General features: G+C 47.5%; 1 protein-coding gene across 1 annotated transcript in view; it reads left to right on the forward strand.

Moving 5' to 3' along the window:
* The window catches only part of PTPN13 (protein tyrosine phosphatase non-receptor type 13), a 383,825-nt gene that overhangs the window by 326,655 nt on the left and 41,221 nt on the right, over positions 1-15,949 (forward strand). Inside the window, exons 29-35 of the mRNA XM_088445047.1 lie at positions 4,791-5,005; positions 6,426-6,524; positions 12,839-13,200; positions 14,055-14,217; positions 14,948-15,106; positions 15,198-15,369; positions 15,492-15,699. Of these exons, the coding sequence (XP_088301173.1) occupies positions 4,791-5,005; positions 6,426-6,524; positions 12,839-13,200; positions 14,055-14,217; positions 14,948-15,106; positions 15,198-15,369; positions 15,492-15,699 (1,378 nt within the window). The remainder of the gene's footprint in view (positions 1-4,790; positions 5,006-6,425; positions 6,525-12,838; positions 13,201-14,054; positions 14,218-14,947; positions 15,107-15,197; positions 15,370-15,491; positions 15,700-15,949) is intronic.

The following is a 15,949-nucleotide window of genomic DNA, read 5'->3' on the forward strand; positions in this document are numbered from 1 at the left end:
TGACAGTATCATATGCAGTGACAGTAGACATGTCAGAAATTGTTGCCAGGTCCTTCAGTCCGGACCAGATGTCCAAACTTGGTCCTGCCTGCCCTGCATCACCGCCAGCGGGTTGCTTAGGATACCTAAGTTTTTTCCTGGCAGCCCCAGTTGCGGGAGAAAATGAAGAAGGAGCCGTTGACGTGTCACGTTCCGCTTCAGCTGACAGTGTGTTCACCAGCAGGTCTTTGCACCTCTGCAGGCTTGTGTCGGCCGGAAAGAGAGACACCACATAGGCTTTAAACCTAGGATCGAGCACGGTGGCCAAAATGTAGTGGTCTGATTTCAACAGATTGACCACCCTGGAATCCTGGCAAAGCGAATGAAGGGCTTCATCCACAAGTCCCACATGCCGAGCGGAATCGCTCCGTCTTAGCTCCTCCTTCACTTTCTCCAGCTGCTTCTGCAAAAGCCTGATGAGGGGAATGACCTGACTCAAGCTGGCAGTGTCTGAACTGACTTCACGTGTGGCAAGTTCGAAGGGCTGGAGAACCTTGCACAACACGGAAATCATTCTCCACTGCGCTTGAGTCAGGTGCATACCCCCTCCTTTGCCTATGTCATAGGTGGATGTATAGGCTTGTATGGCCTTTTGCTGCTCCTCCATCCTCTGAAGCATATAGAGGGTTGAGTTCCACCGCGTCACAACCTCTTGCTTCAGGTGATGGCGGGGCAGGTTCAAGAGTGTTTGCTGGCGCTCCAGTCTTCGGCACGCAGTCGCTGAATGGCGAAAGTGGCCAGAAATTTTTTGGGCCACCCAAAGCGTCTCCTGCACGCCCCTGTCGCTTTTCAGAAAATTCTGCACCACCAAGTTTATTGTGTGAGCAAAACATGGGACGTGCTAGAATTTGCCCAGATGTAATGCCCGCACAATATTGGTGGCGTTGTCAGATATCACAAATCCCCAGGAGAGTCTAAGTGGGGTAAGCCACTGGGCGATGATTTCCCTCAGTTTCTCTAAGAGGTTGTCGGTGGTGTGCCTCTTACTGAAACCGGTGAGATGCTGCTACTGGTGACGCTGCTGCTGTTGCTGCGTAAGGTGATACATCTACCCAGTGGGCTGTCACAGTCATATAGTCCTTAGTCTGCCCTGTTCCACTTGTCCACATGTCCGTGGTTAAGTGGACATTGTGTACAACGGCATTTTTCAGGACACTGAGGACACTTTTTCTGACGTTTCTGTACAGTCTCGGTATCGCCTGCCTAGTGAAGTGGAATCTAGACGGGATTTGGAACCGGGGACACACTACCTCCATCAATTGTCTAAATCCCACTGCACTAATGGCGGATACCGGACGCACGTCTAACACCAACATAGCAGTCAAGGCCTCAGTTATACGTTTTGCTTCAGGATGACTGCTGTCGTACTTCATCCTCCTCACTAAGGACTGTTGGAGGGTCAATTGTTTAGTAAAAGTAGTGGTGTTCCTACTTCCTCTCTGGGATGATGAACGACTCCCAGCAGCAGCAACAGCAGCAGCGGCAGCAGTAGGCGTAGCAATGCAGGATCCTCCGGAGGAATCCCGGATAGGAGAGTCAGTCATGCCAGTGACATGGCCTGCAGGACTACTTCCGATCCTGACTAAGGAGGAAATTGACGAGGAGGGAGTTGACGGTGTGGTTTGCAGGCGCTTGGATACAACAGGACAACGGGATTTAGGTGTCCCTGGACTGCTTACGGTCTTAGCCAAAGTTTCTGAACTTGACAGTAACTTTTTATGAATGCGCTGCAGGTGCCGTATAAGGGAGGATGTTCCTAGGTAGTTGACGTCCCTACCCCTACTTATTTCACCTTTACATATGGTACATATGGCAAGACAGTTGTTGTCCGGATTTGGATAGAAATATTGCCAGACCAAAGAGGTGGAATGTTTGGTCTTCTGCCCAGGCATGACCGTGATGGGCTTTTTCATCCCACGGACAACAACTGTCTCCCCCGGAGCCTGATTTAAACAAGCCACATCACCATCAGAATCCTCCTTGCCAACTTCCTCCTCAGCGCCAGCTACACCAGTATCCTCATCCTGTTGTACTTCAACAGTGACATCTTCAATTTGCATATCAGCAAGTGGACTGTGGGTGCTCCTTTCAGCACTTGCAGGGGGCGTGCCAATGGTGGAAAGAGCCACCTCTTCCCGTCCAGTGCTGGGAAGGTCAGGCATCGCAACCACCACCACACTTGGACTCTCCTTGGGGATTTGTGATATCTTCTTAGAAAGCACAGTTCTTCGCTGTGCTTTTGCCAGCTTAACTCTTTTGATTTTTTTAGTGGGAGGAGGGCTTCCATCGTCATGTGAAGCTGAACCACTAGTCATGAACATACTAGGGATTGACCTTAGCCGTTCCTTGCCACTCCGTGTCGTAAATGGCATATTGGCAAGTTTACGTTTCTCTTCAGCTGATTTAAATGTCTTTTTCAAGGTCATTTTCCTGAACTTTGCCATTTGGGATTGTATGTGCCCTCTACTATGACATTGGGCATCGGCCTTGGCAGACGACGTTGATGGCATGTTATTGTCTATGTCATGACTAGTGGCAGCAGCTTCAGCACTAGGAGGAAGTGGTTCTTGATCTTTCTCTATTTTATTTTTATCGGAGAAAGTTTGGTCCTCCATTTATGTTATATCAATTTGATATATATGTGCGGCTAAACACAGAAAATAATTTTTTTTTTGGTTTGGACTGGAGTGTACTTTCGGGGGTTACAGCACCCTTAACGGTCAAGCCAGCCGGCCCTTTACTTATGACACAGGCGCACGCTTGGCACTACTTTGTTGATGCACGTGCGGCTACTGCGCACACAATTCACAAACACAGAAAATAATTTTTTTTTTGGTTTGGACTGGAGTGTACTTTCGGGGGTTACAGCACCCTTTAACGGTCAAGCCAGCCGTCCCTTTACTTATGACACAGGCGCACGCTTGGCACTACTTTGTTGATGCACGTGCGGCTACTGCGCACACAATTCACAAACACAGAAAATAATTTTTTTTTTGGTTTGGACTGGAGTGTACTTTGAGGTTACAGCACCCTTTAACGGTCAAGCCGGCCCTTTACTTATGACACAGGCGCACGCTTGGCACTACTTTGTTGATGCACGTGCGGCTACTGCGCACACAATTCACAAACACAGAAAATAATTTTTTTTTTGGTTTGGACTGGAGTGTACTTTGGGGGTTACAGCACCCTTTAACGGTCAAGCCAGCCGGCCCTTTACTTATGACACAGGCGCACGCTTGGCACTACTTTGTTGATGCACGTGCGGCTACTGCGCACACAATTCAAAAACACAGAAAATAATTTTTTTTTTTGGTTTGGACTGGAGTGTACTTTGGGGGTTACAGCACCCTTTAACGGTCAAGCCAGCCGGCCCTTTACTTATGACACAGGCGCACGCTTGGCACTACTTTGTTGATGCACGTGCGGCTACTGCGCACACAATTCACAAACACAGAAAATTATTTTTTTGGTTTGGACTGGAGTGTACTTTGGGGGTTACAGCACCCTTTAACGGTCAAGCCAGCCGGCCCTTTACTTATGACACAGGCGCACGCTTGGCACTACTTTGTTGATGCACGTGCGGCTACTGCGCACACAATTCACAAACACAGAAAATATATTATTTTTTTAGCACTTGGGGGGAGCACCCCTGATGGACAGTGCACCCCCTGGACAACACTACAGCACCCCTTTAGGACTGGGACACTGCACAGGACTTTGGAGTGGACACAGCCCCTATGGAGAACTGACTGCACAACACAGTCCAGCCAGCCCCTATGGACTTTGAAGTAGTGGACACAGCCCCTATTAACAACCGCAGCACAGCACAACACAGCCAGCCCCTATGGACTTTGAAGTAGTGGACAACAGCAGCACTACACTACACTACACAGCCCTAACTCCCACCCTCCCTCTTCACTGTCCACAGCCGAGTGAGAAAATGGCGCCGACGCGGGTACCTTATATAGGATCCAAAACCCGCGAGACTCGGAAGGCGGGATGATGACGTTTTGCCTCGATTTCAGATCCGAGTCAGGCGGGAAAAGTCGAGCCTGACTCGGATCGGACTCGGATCGGGGGGGCTCGGGGGGGTTCGGATTTCAGAAATCCGAACCCGCTCACCCCTAGAATAAACATATTGATTAAAAAAGAATGAGTATTGACAACAGAGGCCCTGCTCATAAGCTTATAATACAGTATTTATTAACTGCAAATGACTGTTTTCTCTGGGTGTTAGCCAGTAACTGTGCAGTAGAAAAGATGTGCATTTGTGTTTAATAAATTATATTGTATTTGCCAAGATTAGGTTTTCTTGTATGAAAATACCCCCGAGTATATTAATCTCATGACTTGTCTGTGAATGAAGTGTGAAGCAAGTGAATGAAAAGAAAAGTTTTCAATTGTTCTATAACATGACTATAATTATCTTCAGGTCCAAGTCCCAATCTTTCTGTTTTTGATGTAATTTAAGAGAGAGTAGAACATATGATCTGTCCTATGGCTTATATTAGTTTACATGAAAAACGACCTCTTGCCTAAAGGATTAGGATAATTCTACACATGATGCCATTAGCACTCGGGAATGTTTTAGCAGTCCAGGATCCTTACATGACACGAGGCGCAGAGTTTCTTTGTGGTGTAAAACATGCATAATCCGTTCCAAACTTATCAATGCATTCCTTGACTATGATTATAAATTGTCCTTTTAATTAGGGATTAAAGTCATAGGCTATTGTTGTTTAATATTCCAGACAATGTGTATGAACTGAAACTGGTGAAGAATAGCTCAGGCCTTGGTTTCCGCTTTTCCCGAGAAGAAAACCTCATTCCAGGTTCAGTTGGTTCAAGCATAGTCCGGGTAAAGAAGCTTTTCCCAGGCCAGCCTGCCTCTGAGAGTGGCAAAATACATGTTGGGGATGTGATCCTGAAGGTGAATGGAGCTTCATTGAAAGGACTTTCTCAGCAGGTGAGTAACCTTTGAAATAGGCCTTGGCCTTGCTAATGTGTGTACATTCGATAACACACTGTAGACATTCATTTCTTCAGCATTGCAAACTTGTAAAACAACTTGGCAAAGTTTCTCAGAATACTGGAAAGCTTACAGCTATGCATGATTTATGGGCGATGTAGTTATGTGACCAACGGCCGCAAGGTGGTTAGGGTTAGGCACCCCTAGGGAAGGGTTAGGGAGCGGTAGGGGGGGGTTAGGCACCCCCAGGGGGAGGTTAGGGTTAGGCACTAGGAGGGGAGGTTGGGGTTAGGCACCACTAAGGGAGGGTTAGGGGGGGACAGGGAAAGTTAGTATACTTACCTGCCTCTGTCGGGATTTTCATCCTGTCGGGCAGCCGCTGTTGGGATTTGAACCAGCGGCCAAACCGCCGGCATTTCAATCCTATTTATTTTATGGACATGGGGCCTGATTCAGTAAGGATCATTATTGTGATTGCAATAGCGATTACACGCGCAGTCGCACTACGAAGATATGCTAATGATTGCAATTGCAATGCCATACGCATCCTAACATAAGGACACCCCCTTTACCTTAAACACATCCGTAATACTTAGCAAGACTGCAAAACCATCGGTAACATTGAGTACAATCGCAGCCTCAAGCACACTTGCACAAGGTCTGACCTTACTCAGGAATTGCTAAGTTCACCACACGCAATAAAGGCTGCGTATGGCATCTCAATCGTAATTTATCCACGCCCCTGTAACGGCATTCAAACGCACTGACATGACTGCGTTTTGCTGCCCCCCCCTTGTCACGAACCCACGAATGGTACTTCCTGTCAATCACTCTGCGATGGGTCTGTGTAGTCACTGCGATCGCAGTGGAGGGTTCACGCATGCACACTGCGATGTGTACACATGTGTAGAATGCAACAATCATCCGATTGCGTGCATATTCGCAGTTGCGATCGCTACTGAATCAGGCCCATGCTCCATATTCTTGTTTGGGAATTATTATGCAGAAAGCTTGAAACTTGGGGTTTTCTATAGACTACAAATCTACTAATACATTTGAAAATTACCCCAGTATTTTAAAAATAAATTGATTAGCAGTTCTTCTTAAATTGTCTATAAGGTGGAGACAGTTGAGGACCATATATGTGAATGTGACAGGATTAAAACAGAAATAATAGACAACAGTGCTGCATACCAGAAAAATCCCTGACTTGAATAAAAACCCTTTTGGGGCTGTGCCCTTTGGCTAAGTTAATGATATTGCTGATATCCACTGCTGCTATTAACTTCTTCTTAGATCTAGTAAACTAAGGGGGCAGCAAAACCTAAAGATTGATGTACACACCTATATATCCTATTCTTTAAATATTACAGGCTAATTACTATCTTTTCTGTTTTGTTTTTCTTTCAATTGTTAGGATGTTATCTCAGCCTTGAGAGGAACCTCTCCGGAAGTCACCTTGTTGATGTGCAGACCACCCACTGGTGTGTTGCCAGAGATTAGCCCGCTTATGCTGGTGAGAAGACAGTGTGTGTTTGGCATGCTCACAGATTCTCCTGTACATGCCAGATGGTCATGCTAAGGCATGAAATCAATATGCACCAAAAGCAGCACCTTCAAAATATTTCTTCGTCTATGTGGCGGTCATTTATATCCATATACTGCTTGTCACTGTCCTGTATAAGGAATCACTAAACATAAAATTCATATTGACGTGTACAGTATGTAAATATTTCCTTACCATGAAAAGATCTAAGGGGAAGATTGCTAAGGGCCTCTGTACTTCAGTTCTCCCAGGATCATACTTGTGTTTTTCTTACAAATGAGGGTCACTGAGATATGGCAGAACCAGTGTATGGTATTGCATGCTGCTAGCATAATATCATTTCTACATCAGGGTCCATAGGGTATCCACGGGATACCTGGGGGTATAGGTGATGACGTCAGGCATCGGGCACCATAGAGTTAAGTTTTCAGCCTCCCAGGATGCACTAGGGTCCCCCTCCTATACCCCACCCCCGAGCCAAGGCATCTCAGTTTTGTTGGTGCCCGGCTCGGAGTCGGAGCACCTGTTTAGAGGGGGGCTAAGGATAGCCCCTGAAGTTTCCTTCGTGACAGCTGTGGCTGCACATCTGGAAGTACAGCATGGACAGTCACTACTGACGTCCATGCTGTGTTCCCTACACCCCGCCGGTACCAGAACGCCGGTACTGATTCGGGGATGCTGGTAAGCAGCTGGGGTCACGGCTAGCAGTGACCCCAGATGTTTCGGACCATGGCCGGATTCAAGGGGCAACAGGTAAGCAGCAGGGTCCCGCGGTGGGTCCCTGCTGAACACATGGTCCAAAGTCCCCAGGCAGGGGGCTCCCTGGGGACTGGTTGCAGCGTGGAGCCAGGTAACTAACCTGCGCTTCCACTACCCCCCTTGGACAGCGCACCGCAGCTGAGCGGTAGCGCTGCGGCATCCCAGGGGTTAATTGCATGCCAGGGGAGCGCACCTTCCCTGTACACAGCCGGTGCCTCCCCCGCAGCCCTCTCTGCGCTGCCGATTGGCCCTGTGGCAGCGCTCCTCCCCCAGGCCGGCCTCCTCTCTGCTCCTCAGTGGCCATCTTTGCAGAAGCATGGTGAACGCTGCTGGAAGCTGCTGATCGGTGGCATCGCGATCTGGGTCCCCTGGCATACCTCTCCTCCGTTGACTACAGGTCTGTGTATGCAGCGCTGTGTCCTACCAGGCTCTGTGTCTGCGTAGTTGAGGAACAGCGCTGATAGTGCAGGGATTAATTTCTTCTGCATTGTATGTGACTTCTGCTAGTGCTGCTGCCTGTACTTTCACTTTCTACTGCCAGCCATTTTACTGTCCCTGATCTTCTTCTGCTTAAGCCCTTGAGGTGCGGTGCTTGCAGGGTGGTTCTCCCACTATACTAACGAGTATCAGTGAAAGGAGTCACATACTTACCATCATGTCTGAGAGTGAATTTCCTCTCCAGCATATGTGTACTAAGTGCAATGTACCGATAGCGGAGGGGGAGGGTGACGCGGAGGGGCTATGTCGGCAGTGTTATTTATTGGCGCGGCCAATTACTGTCACGGCTCCGATACAGGAACCTCCCTGGGCTTGTTTCGCTAAAGCGCTTACAACCCTGGTGGGCCAGTTAGCTCCGCCACCTGCGTTTTCCCAGATGGGATTGTCCCAGCAGTCAGTGGTGTCGTCACCCATGCAGGGGTTCCCGAGACAACTGATGGTACCCCACAGTCTCCCTATTTCCCCTCCCCAGGTTTCACGGGAGCCTGCGTGGGTTAATTCACTGACAAATTCAGTACAGCATTTATCGGACATGTTAAAAGGGGAGTCTGTGTTGCGGCCACATAAGCGGCCTGTAGCGTCTCTGTCTGCTCCTTATGAGGATGACGATGTGATGTCCGATGATGGGGAGATTCTGGATCTATCTGACCAAGAACCTCTCCGTACTAAAGAGTCGGACGCTAAGTCCAAGGTTTATATTCCTGGCCTTATTCGGGCAGTCCGCACAGCTTTAGTTATTGAGGATGACGATCCTCCGGTGTCCGTCCAAATATGCCTTTTTTAAGGATATTATGGGTGACGCCACAATGTTTCCTCTTTCGGGTCAGTTAGTAGACCATTTGGAGGAGGCGTGGAAACACCCTGGTAAACGGTATCAGCCTCAGAAGCGCTTAGCAGTGGCTTATCAGTTTGCGGACAATTATTTTTCTAAGTGGGAATCCCCTCCACATGTGGATTCTCATGTGACACGCCTAGTCCGAAGTGCCTCATTGCCCATGCCCTCCATGTTCTCCTTGAAGGATGATACGGACCGCAAGGTGGAGTTCTGCCTAAAGTCCATTTATTCCCTTGCGGGGGGGCCATCCAGACCGGCTATGGCCGTATGTTGGGTAGCCAGAGCTATGGAGCGCTGGGCTAATAGTTTGTAGGCGTCTTTGGATTCCGACTGTTCGGCTGAACAGGCCGAGTTGGTAGGCAATCTCCGGGATTCGGCTGCTCGTCGCACCTTATGGTTGCGATCTTGGAAGGCGGACGCTGATTCCAAAAAGGACTTGGAAGCTCTGCCTTTTAATGGAGAAGTCCTATTTGGTCCGGGTCTGGACAAAATTGTGGCCACGCTGGCGGCAGCTAAATCTGCATGTCTCCCGTCTGCTGCGGTCCCTTCCAATTTGGGTACATCGTCCTTTCGGCCTTACAGGGCCCAGGGTAGGCCTAAAGCACAGTCTTTTCCCCGACAGTCTGGCCCCCAAAAATCGGCCAAGCCCAGGAAACAGGCCTGGAGTACCAGACGTCCGGCCCCTAAGTCAGATGACAAACCTGCGGCCTGACGGTCCGGGCCTCCCTTTGGGGGATCCCAAAGTGGGAGGCCGCATGCTGCAGTTCGCCCAGTGTTGGTTGATAACCACAACAGCCAATTGGGTTCACGAGGTGGTTTCTTACGGGTATGCCCTCTCCTTTCGGCACAGGCCCCCATCTCGATTCTTCACCACGGGCCTTCCATTAGACCGGAACAAAGCCGTGGAACTGCGGAAGGTTTTGCACTCTATGCTCAAGGCTGGAGTTATTGTGCCTGTTCCATTCTCCCAGAGGGGCCAGGGTTTCTATTCCAATCTATTTTTGGTGCAGAAACCCAATGGGTCGTACCGTCCAATTCTCAACCTCAAGGCCCTCAACAAGTCCTTGCGGGTGCCACGGTTTCGGATGGAGACCCTACGGTCCATCATTTTGGCGCTGGAACCTGAGGATTACATGATGTCGTTGGACATACAGGACGCTTACCTGAATGTCCCTATTCTTTTACCCCATCAACAGTTCCTCAGTTTTGCAATCCGCAACGATTACTTCCAGTTCCGGGCGTTACCTTTTGCCTGGCGACAGCACCGCGAGTATTCACCAAGGTCATGGCGGTCATGGCGGCTTACCTGCGGCTGCAGGGCATCCGCATGTTGCCATACCTAGACGACCTTCTGTTGGTACCAGGATCTCCAGAGCTCCTTCTACGCCACTTGGACTTGACGATTGCTGTACTGCAACGTCACGGCTGGTTAATAAACTGGCAAAAGTCCACCCTGATCCCGTCTCAGAAGATTTTGCACCTCGGAGCCTTATTGGACTCCAGACAGCAGAGGATCTTTGTGACAGGGGAAAAGATCTCTGCCTTACAGTTGAGGGTGCGCAGTTGTCTGCAGAGTCGCCGAGTGTCTCTGCACTCGGCGATGAGGTTATTGGGCTCCATGGTGTCAATATTCGATATGGTGGAATATGCCCAGTTTCACTCCAGACCTCTGCAGTAATTGATCATGTCCAAATGGAATGGATTGCCTCAGAGTCTAAAGTCCCAGACGATGGTGCTCACTCCGGAGGTTCGCCTGTCCCTAGCCTGGTGGTTGTAGACGACCCACCTCAACAAGGGTCATCCATTTTGGGTGGCGAACTGGGTCTTGTTAACAATGGACGCCAGTCTTCAGGGCTGGGGAGCTGTCACGGGTCCACACTTGTTCCAGGGCAAGTGGACTCAGGCGGAAAAGGAGCTTGCAATAAACATCTTGGAACTACGCGCGGTTTTCAATGCTCTCCAGCAGGCATATCGGGTTCTTCAAGGTCACCCCGTGCAGGTCCAGTCGGACAACGCCACCACCGTGGCCTACATAAATCGGCAAGGAGGAACCCGAAGTCGGGCGGCACTCGTGGAGGTGTCCCGCATCCTGGTCTGGGCAGAACGCAATCTCCCGGCCATATCAGTGGTATTCATCCCGGGAGTCCTTAACTGGGAGGCGGACTTTCTCAGTCGCCAGGACGTTCATCCAGGGGAGTGGTCTCTGCACCAGGATGTCTTTCAACTTCTGGTGGACAGGTGGGGTCTTCCAGAGATAGACCTCATGGCGTCACGGCACAACAACAAGTTGCCGGTGTACGGGTCTGGAACAAGAGACGAAAAGGTGTCTCTGGTGGATGCTCTGTCTGTCCAGTGGAAATTCCGGTTTGCTTATCTCTTTCCTCCGTTTTCCCTTCTTCCACGGGTAATCTGGAAATTCAAACAGGAAGGAGGGACGCTCCTGTTGATAGCTCCCGCGAGGCCCAGGCGGCACTGGTTCTCAGACCTTCAGAGTCTGTCTGTGGACATTCCTCTGCAGTTGTCGCTACGACCGGACCTGTTGTCACAGGGTCCTTGTCTTCACCCGGACCTGACTCGGCTGTCTTTGACGGCGTGGCTGTTGAGACGGCCATGTTAAGGTCCAGGGGGTTTTCCAGCTCTGTAGTACAAACTATGCTAAGAGCTCGGAAACCATCTTCTGCAAGGATATACCATCGTGGGTGGCATACGGTCTTCCAGTGGTGTCGACCAAGAGGTTATGCTCCTCGGGAGTTCCGTCTGTCTAGAGTGTTAGCTTTCCTACAGGCGGGACTAGACCATGGGCTTCGCCTTGCTTCTCTGAAGGTGCAGGTGTCTGCTCTGTCTGTCTGGTTCCATCGTAGGATTGCAGCAATCCCTGATGTGCGCACGTTTATGCAAGGTGTTCTTCGAATTCAGCCGCCTATTGTTCCACCGGTGGCGCCATGGGATTTAGCTGTGGTCCTGAGGGCTTTCCAGGGACCGCTGTTTGAGCCACTGGGCTCAGTGGACCTTAAATGGCTGACAGCTAAAACAATTTTCCTTCTGGCCATTGGTTCAGCCAGACGTGTTTCTGACTTAGGTGCTCTCTCCTGTAGACCCCCTTTCCTGATTTTTCATAGAAACAAGGCAGTGCTGCGCACTCATCCTGAATTTCTTCCCAAAATAGTTTCACGTTTCCATATCAACGAGGAAATCATTGTGCCGGCTTTTAACTCACCTGATCTTTCAGTGGGTGAGGCCACTTTGGACGTTGTGCGGGCCTTACGGATTTAGGTTGACCGCACTTCTTCTTTTAAGAAGTCGGACGCCTTGTTGGTCCTCTATGGCTTCCGTAAAAAGGGTTGGCCTGCTTCAAAGCAAACTTTGGCAGGTTGGATTCGTATGGCAATTTCAGAAGCTTATCTTCATGAAGGCCTTCCGGTTCCATCCTCTGTGAGGGCTCATTCCACTAGGTCTGTGGGTCCTTCGTGGGCAGCTCGACGTGGTGCCTCTGCAGTCCAGATCTGCAAGGCTGCCACGTGGTCCTCTATCCATACCTTTGTGAGGTATTACGCGTTTGACACCTTTGCCTCTCAGGATGCTTCCTTCGGGCGGCGGATTCTCCTTTCATCACAGGAGCGTCCCCACCCTTGAAGGATACTGCTTTGGGACATCCCCAAGGTATCCTGTGGATACCCTATGGACCCTGATGTAGATAATAAGAGATATGGTAAGAACTTACCTTTGTTATCTGTATTTCTACGAAGTCCATAGGGTTCCACAGGACTCCCGCCCTGTCGAACCTGTGCTGCAGATGGCTTTAATCTGGTCACCGGTTTTTCCGTCACCCTCTGGTGAGAATGTGATTCTTGTGTGTGTCCAGATCTTTTTTCTCTCTCTTCCTTCTCCTCCTCCGGCCTATGGCTTGGTACGTAACTGAGATGCCTTGGCTCGGGGGCGGGGTATAGGAGGGGGACCCTAGTGCATCCTGGGAGGCTGAAAACTTAACTCTATGGAGCCCGATGCCTGACGTCATCACCTATATCCCAAGGTATCCTGTGGAACCCTATGGACTTCGTAGAAATAGAGATAACAAAGGTAAGTTCTTACCATATCTCTTATTATATAGCTAGAAATATTACTGTGTCATTGGTTTTTCATATCTTGACTGAAGTGTTTTTTCTTCTCTCTTTTGCGTAATAAACCATTGTAGTCGCCATTAAATTCCCCACAGCAGACTTTACCAGAAGACAACCAAAGTAGCAAGTGTGCTGATCATTCACTTGTACAGGAGCAAGACAGCTCCGATGAAAATGAAGAGATGACTGACGCAAGCACTAGGAGACTAAAGAACCCTTCTAGGAGGGATAGTTATAGTGATAGCAGTGGGACTGATGAGGAAGACTTTATACCAATTCAAGATGAGACATGGAATGCCACAGTCTACCAAACGCCAAGTGCCATGAGAGCACCTCTACACAATCAATGTGATACCACCGACATCCAGGAAGAGACCATCCGTTCCAGCTTTTACACCCCAGAACAGACTCCTTTCAAACCTCAGTTTGATGACAGGTTAGGGATTTTCAATATTAATATTTAATGTAAATATAATGTTACATGCAACTAAAAGTTCATATGTAATCTGCTAAATTGTTCCAATTTGGTACGACGCATTGTTCTGGTACAATGTATTCTGCTTACCAGGTGATTATTTTTCTTTTTTGTGCACAGTATATGAACTTTTGTAGAACACTGTACATAAAGATTGGCAGGCACAGTTTATCAGTCCAGTAATGCTTTCAGTATTGAATTTGGTGACACAGAGAGATAAAGTATATTTTTTATGATCAAGAGAAGCTGATATTCGAACTAGGTTATCCAATAAGTCTGGTTTAATTATTCATAAGGTAGAAAAGTACTGCATTAAGATGCCTGCAAGCAAGATTAGTATAGTGTACAGGTGCTGCTTTGGTAGAAGTGGTCCGACTGGCCCTGGGGAGGGTCCTCCTGTGGAGTCCTCTTACTTCACTGTTGGGGTCCCTGATGAAATCAAATGAAGGCCCAGATTATGCTTAAATTGTAGTCTCTTCAGCCTGCAGAACTTGAAAGTGGCAGTGCCAATAGTTATAACTTAATTACATTGGTGGCATTAGAAGAGAAGGGATCAACACAGTGCTATGGATTTCTGAGTTTCAGAGAGTGCCAACATACAGCCTTGTGTATTTATATGACTCCTGAATTACTTAGTGGCTTATTATATTTTTATTTACAGTAAGGGGTAAATTATATACATTTACGGATATACTAGAAAATAAAGACAGTTATACATGTACGTTGATCTGATACACGCCATATTAAAGTGTAAACACTGGACACAATGATAATTGCACATCAAGGTTTTATTAACCAAATCTTTCCATCTGCAGCAATCCCCCTTCTCCCATTTCTCTTGATGTGACTCCAACTCACAGCGGCAAAACCCCCCCAGTCTTACTTTCTGAAGATTGCCTGTCTGATTCCAAGTCATTCCTTGATGACCCATCACACTTCCAGAGCTTGGGACTGAGAGACCTGGAGGACTATGAGCCAGTAAGTCTTCATAATGATCCTATCTCAGTGGCTACTTCATAGCTGATTAAACATTAGTTTTACTAAATGTAACTTTTACTTAATCAAAGTAGAATACTTAAATTAACAAGCCATGTGTTTTAGATGGAAATACCCTAGTTTTAATTGACAACCTATAATCTACAAAATTGCTTTTGCTTCATTATTATGTTCAAATTAAATCTATTAGTATTTCCATACAGAGATTAATTGCCACTTACATTAATATCAGAATTGGAGGAAATGGATAAGGCTGTGCCCCACATTAAACTGTTGAATTTGCTACAGCAATGGAGTGCGTAAAGGGTTAACATGTTGATTTGAATAATAGCTGTAAAAATGTAGGGAAAGCACCACAGCTATTGGTCCAGGAAAGAATGAGTATAAAGTGAGATTGACAGTGAACTCTCTGGCACTGGCCTATCCAGCAATTTACAGCAGAGATTAAGAGGATTGCCAGTAACAAGCTCTTGCAGCATGCACAGTAAATATAAGGCATTGCTTGTGAATGCCACCGGAAATTCCTATACATTTATGGAGCGAAACTGCCATAGATTCATATAACATCTCAATGAAGCCTCCTGTTTATTATTAGTCAAGTTGTGTAAGACAAGACTTTGGAATAATGTACTCTAGACTTGCAAAATATTGTTTAAGAACTTAATGTGTAATATCTCCTTGATGTATCTAAATTGATCTCCTTTATCCTCAGGAAGTTGAGCTTCATGTCACACTAACTAAATCAGAAAAGGGAAGTCTGGGTTTTACAGTGACCAAAGCCAATGATTGTATTGGCTGCTATATTCATGATATAATCCAAGATCCTGCCAAAAGTGATGGGCGCCTGCAGCCTGGTGATAGGCTTATTAAAGTAAGTGTATGACCACCTACAGTATATTATGTACTTAGATGAAATGCATAGTCTCTTCCATCTTCGTTGTTGATCTTGTTTCTCACTGTAGGTTAATGATGTTGATGTCTCAAACATGAATCATACGGAAGCAGTGAATCTATTGAGAGCAGCCCCCAAGACTGTCCGCCTTGTGCTTGGCCGTGTCCTGGAGATCCCCAAGCCACAGGTGCCTTCTCATCTCCTGCCTGATATCACACTGACATGCCACACAGGTATCCTAGGTAACACTCCTAATGCAGAATCTGTTGAATACATTGTTTCTGTGTTTGTCATTGTTTGCCTGCTTGCTGATGCTTTTACCTTATATTAACAACTTGCTATGGATGCATCTCCTTTCACACAGGTCTGTCTCTCTCAGGAGGCCCAGATTGCCCTTCACAGGGTATTTATGTAGAAGATGTCAAACCAGGCTCCATAGCTGATCAGGAGGGAAGTCTTAAACCTTTAGATGTCATACAGTATATAAATGGGAAAAGCACTTTAAATATGACACTAGATGAAGCAAAGAATATTCTTGAATCGGTTGTACCAGTTGTTGTAAAAGCTACAAGGTAACTAGCTGTCATTATTTTTAATCACTTGTATACTCCACCTGTTAGTGGACCCAATTTTTGTATGAGATTTACCCAATTGTTGTGGCTCTTCACTGATGTTAAATAAACATGTATTAAGTGACCGAGCCATAAGGTGCAATACCAGAGAAAGCTACATCATAGAGACATAACTAGCAACGTAATACAGTATATTCAAAGCAGTAACTCTTATGGCTTATTGTTAGAGTGTGGTGTGGGTGCTTTTATT

Source organism: Taudactylus pleione, unplaced genomic scaffold (genome assembly GCF_031769625.1).
Source record: "Taudactylus pleione unplaced genomic scaffold, aTauple2 ptg000376l, whole genome shotgun sequence".
NCBI lineage: Eukaryota > Metazoa > Chordata > Amphibia > Anura > Myobatrachidae > Taudactylus > Taudactylus pleione.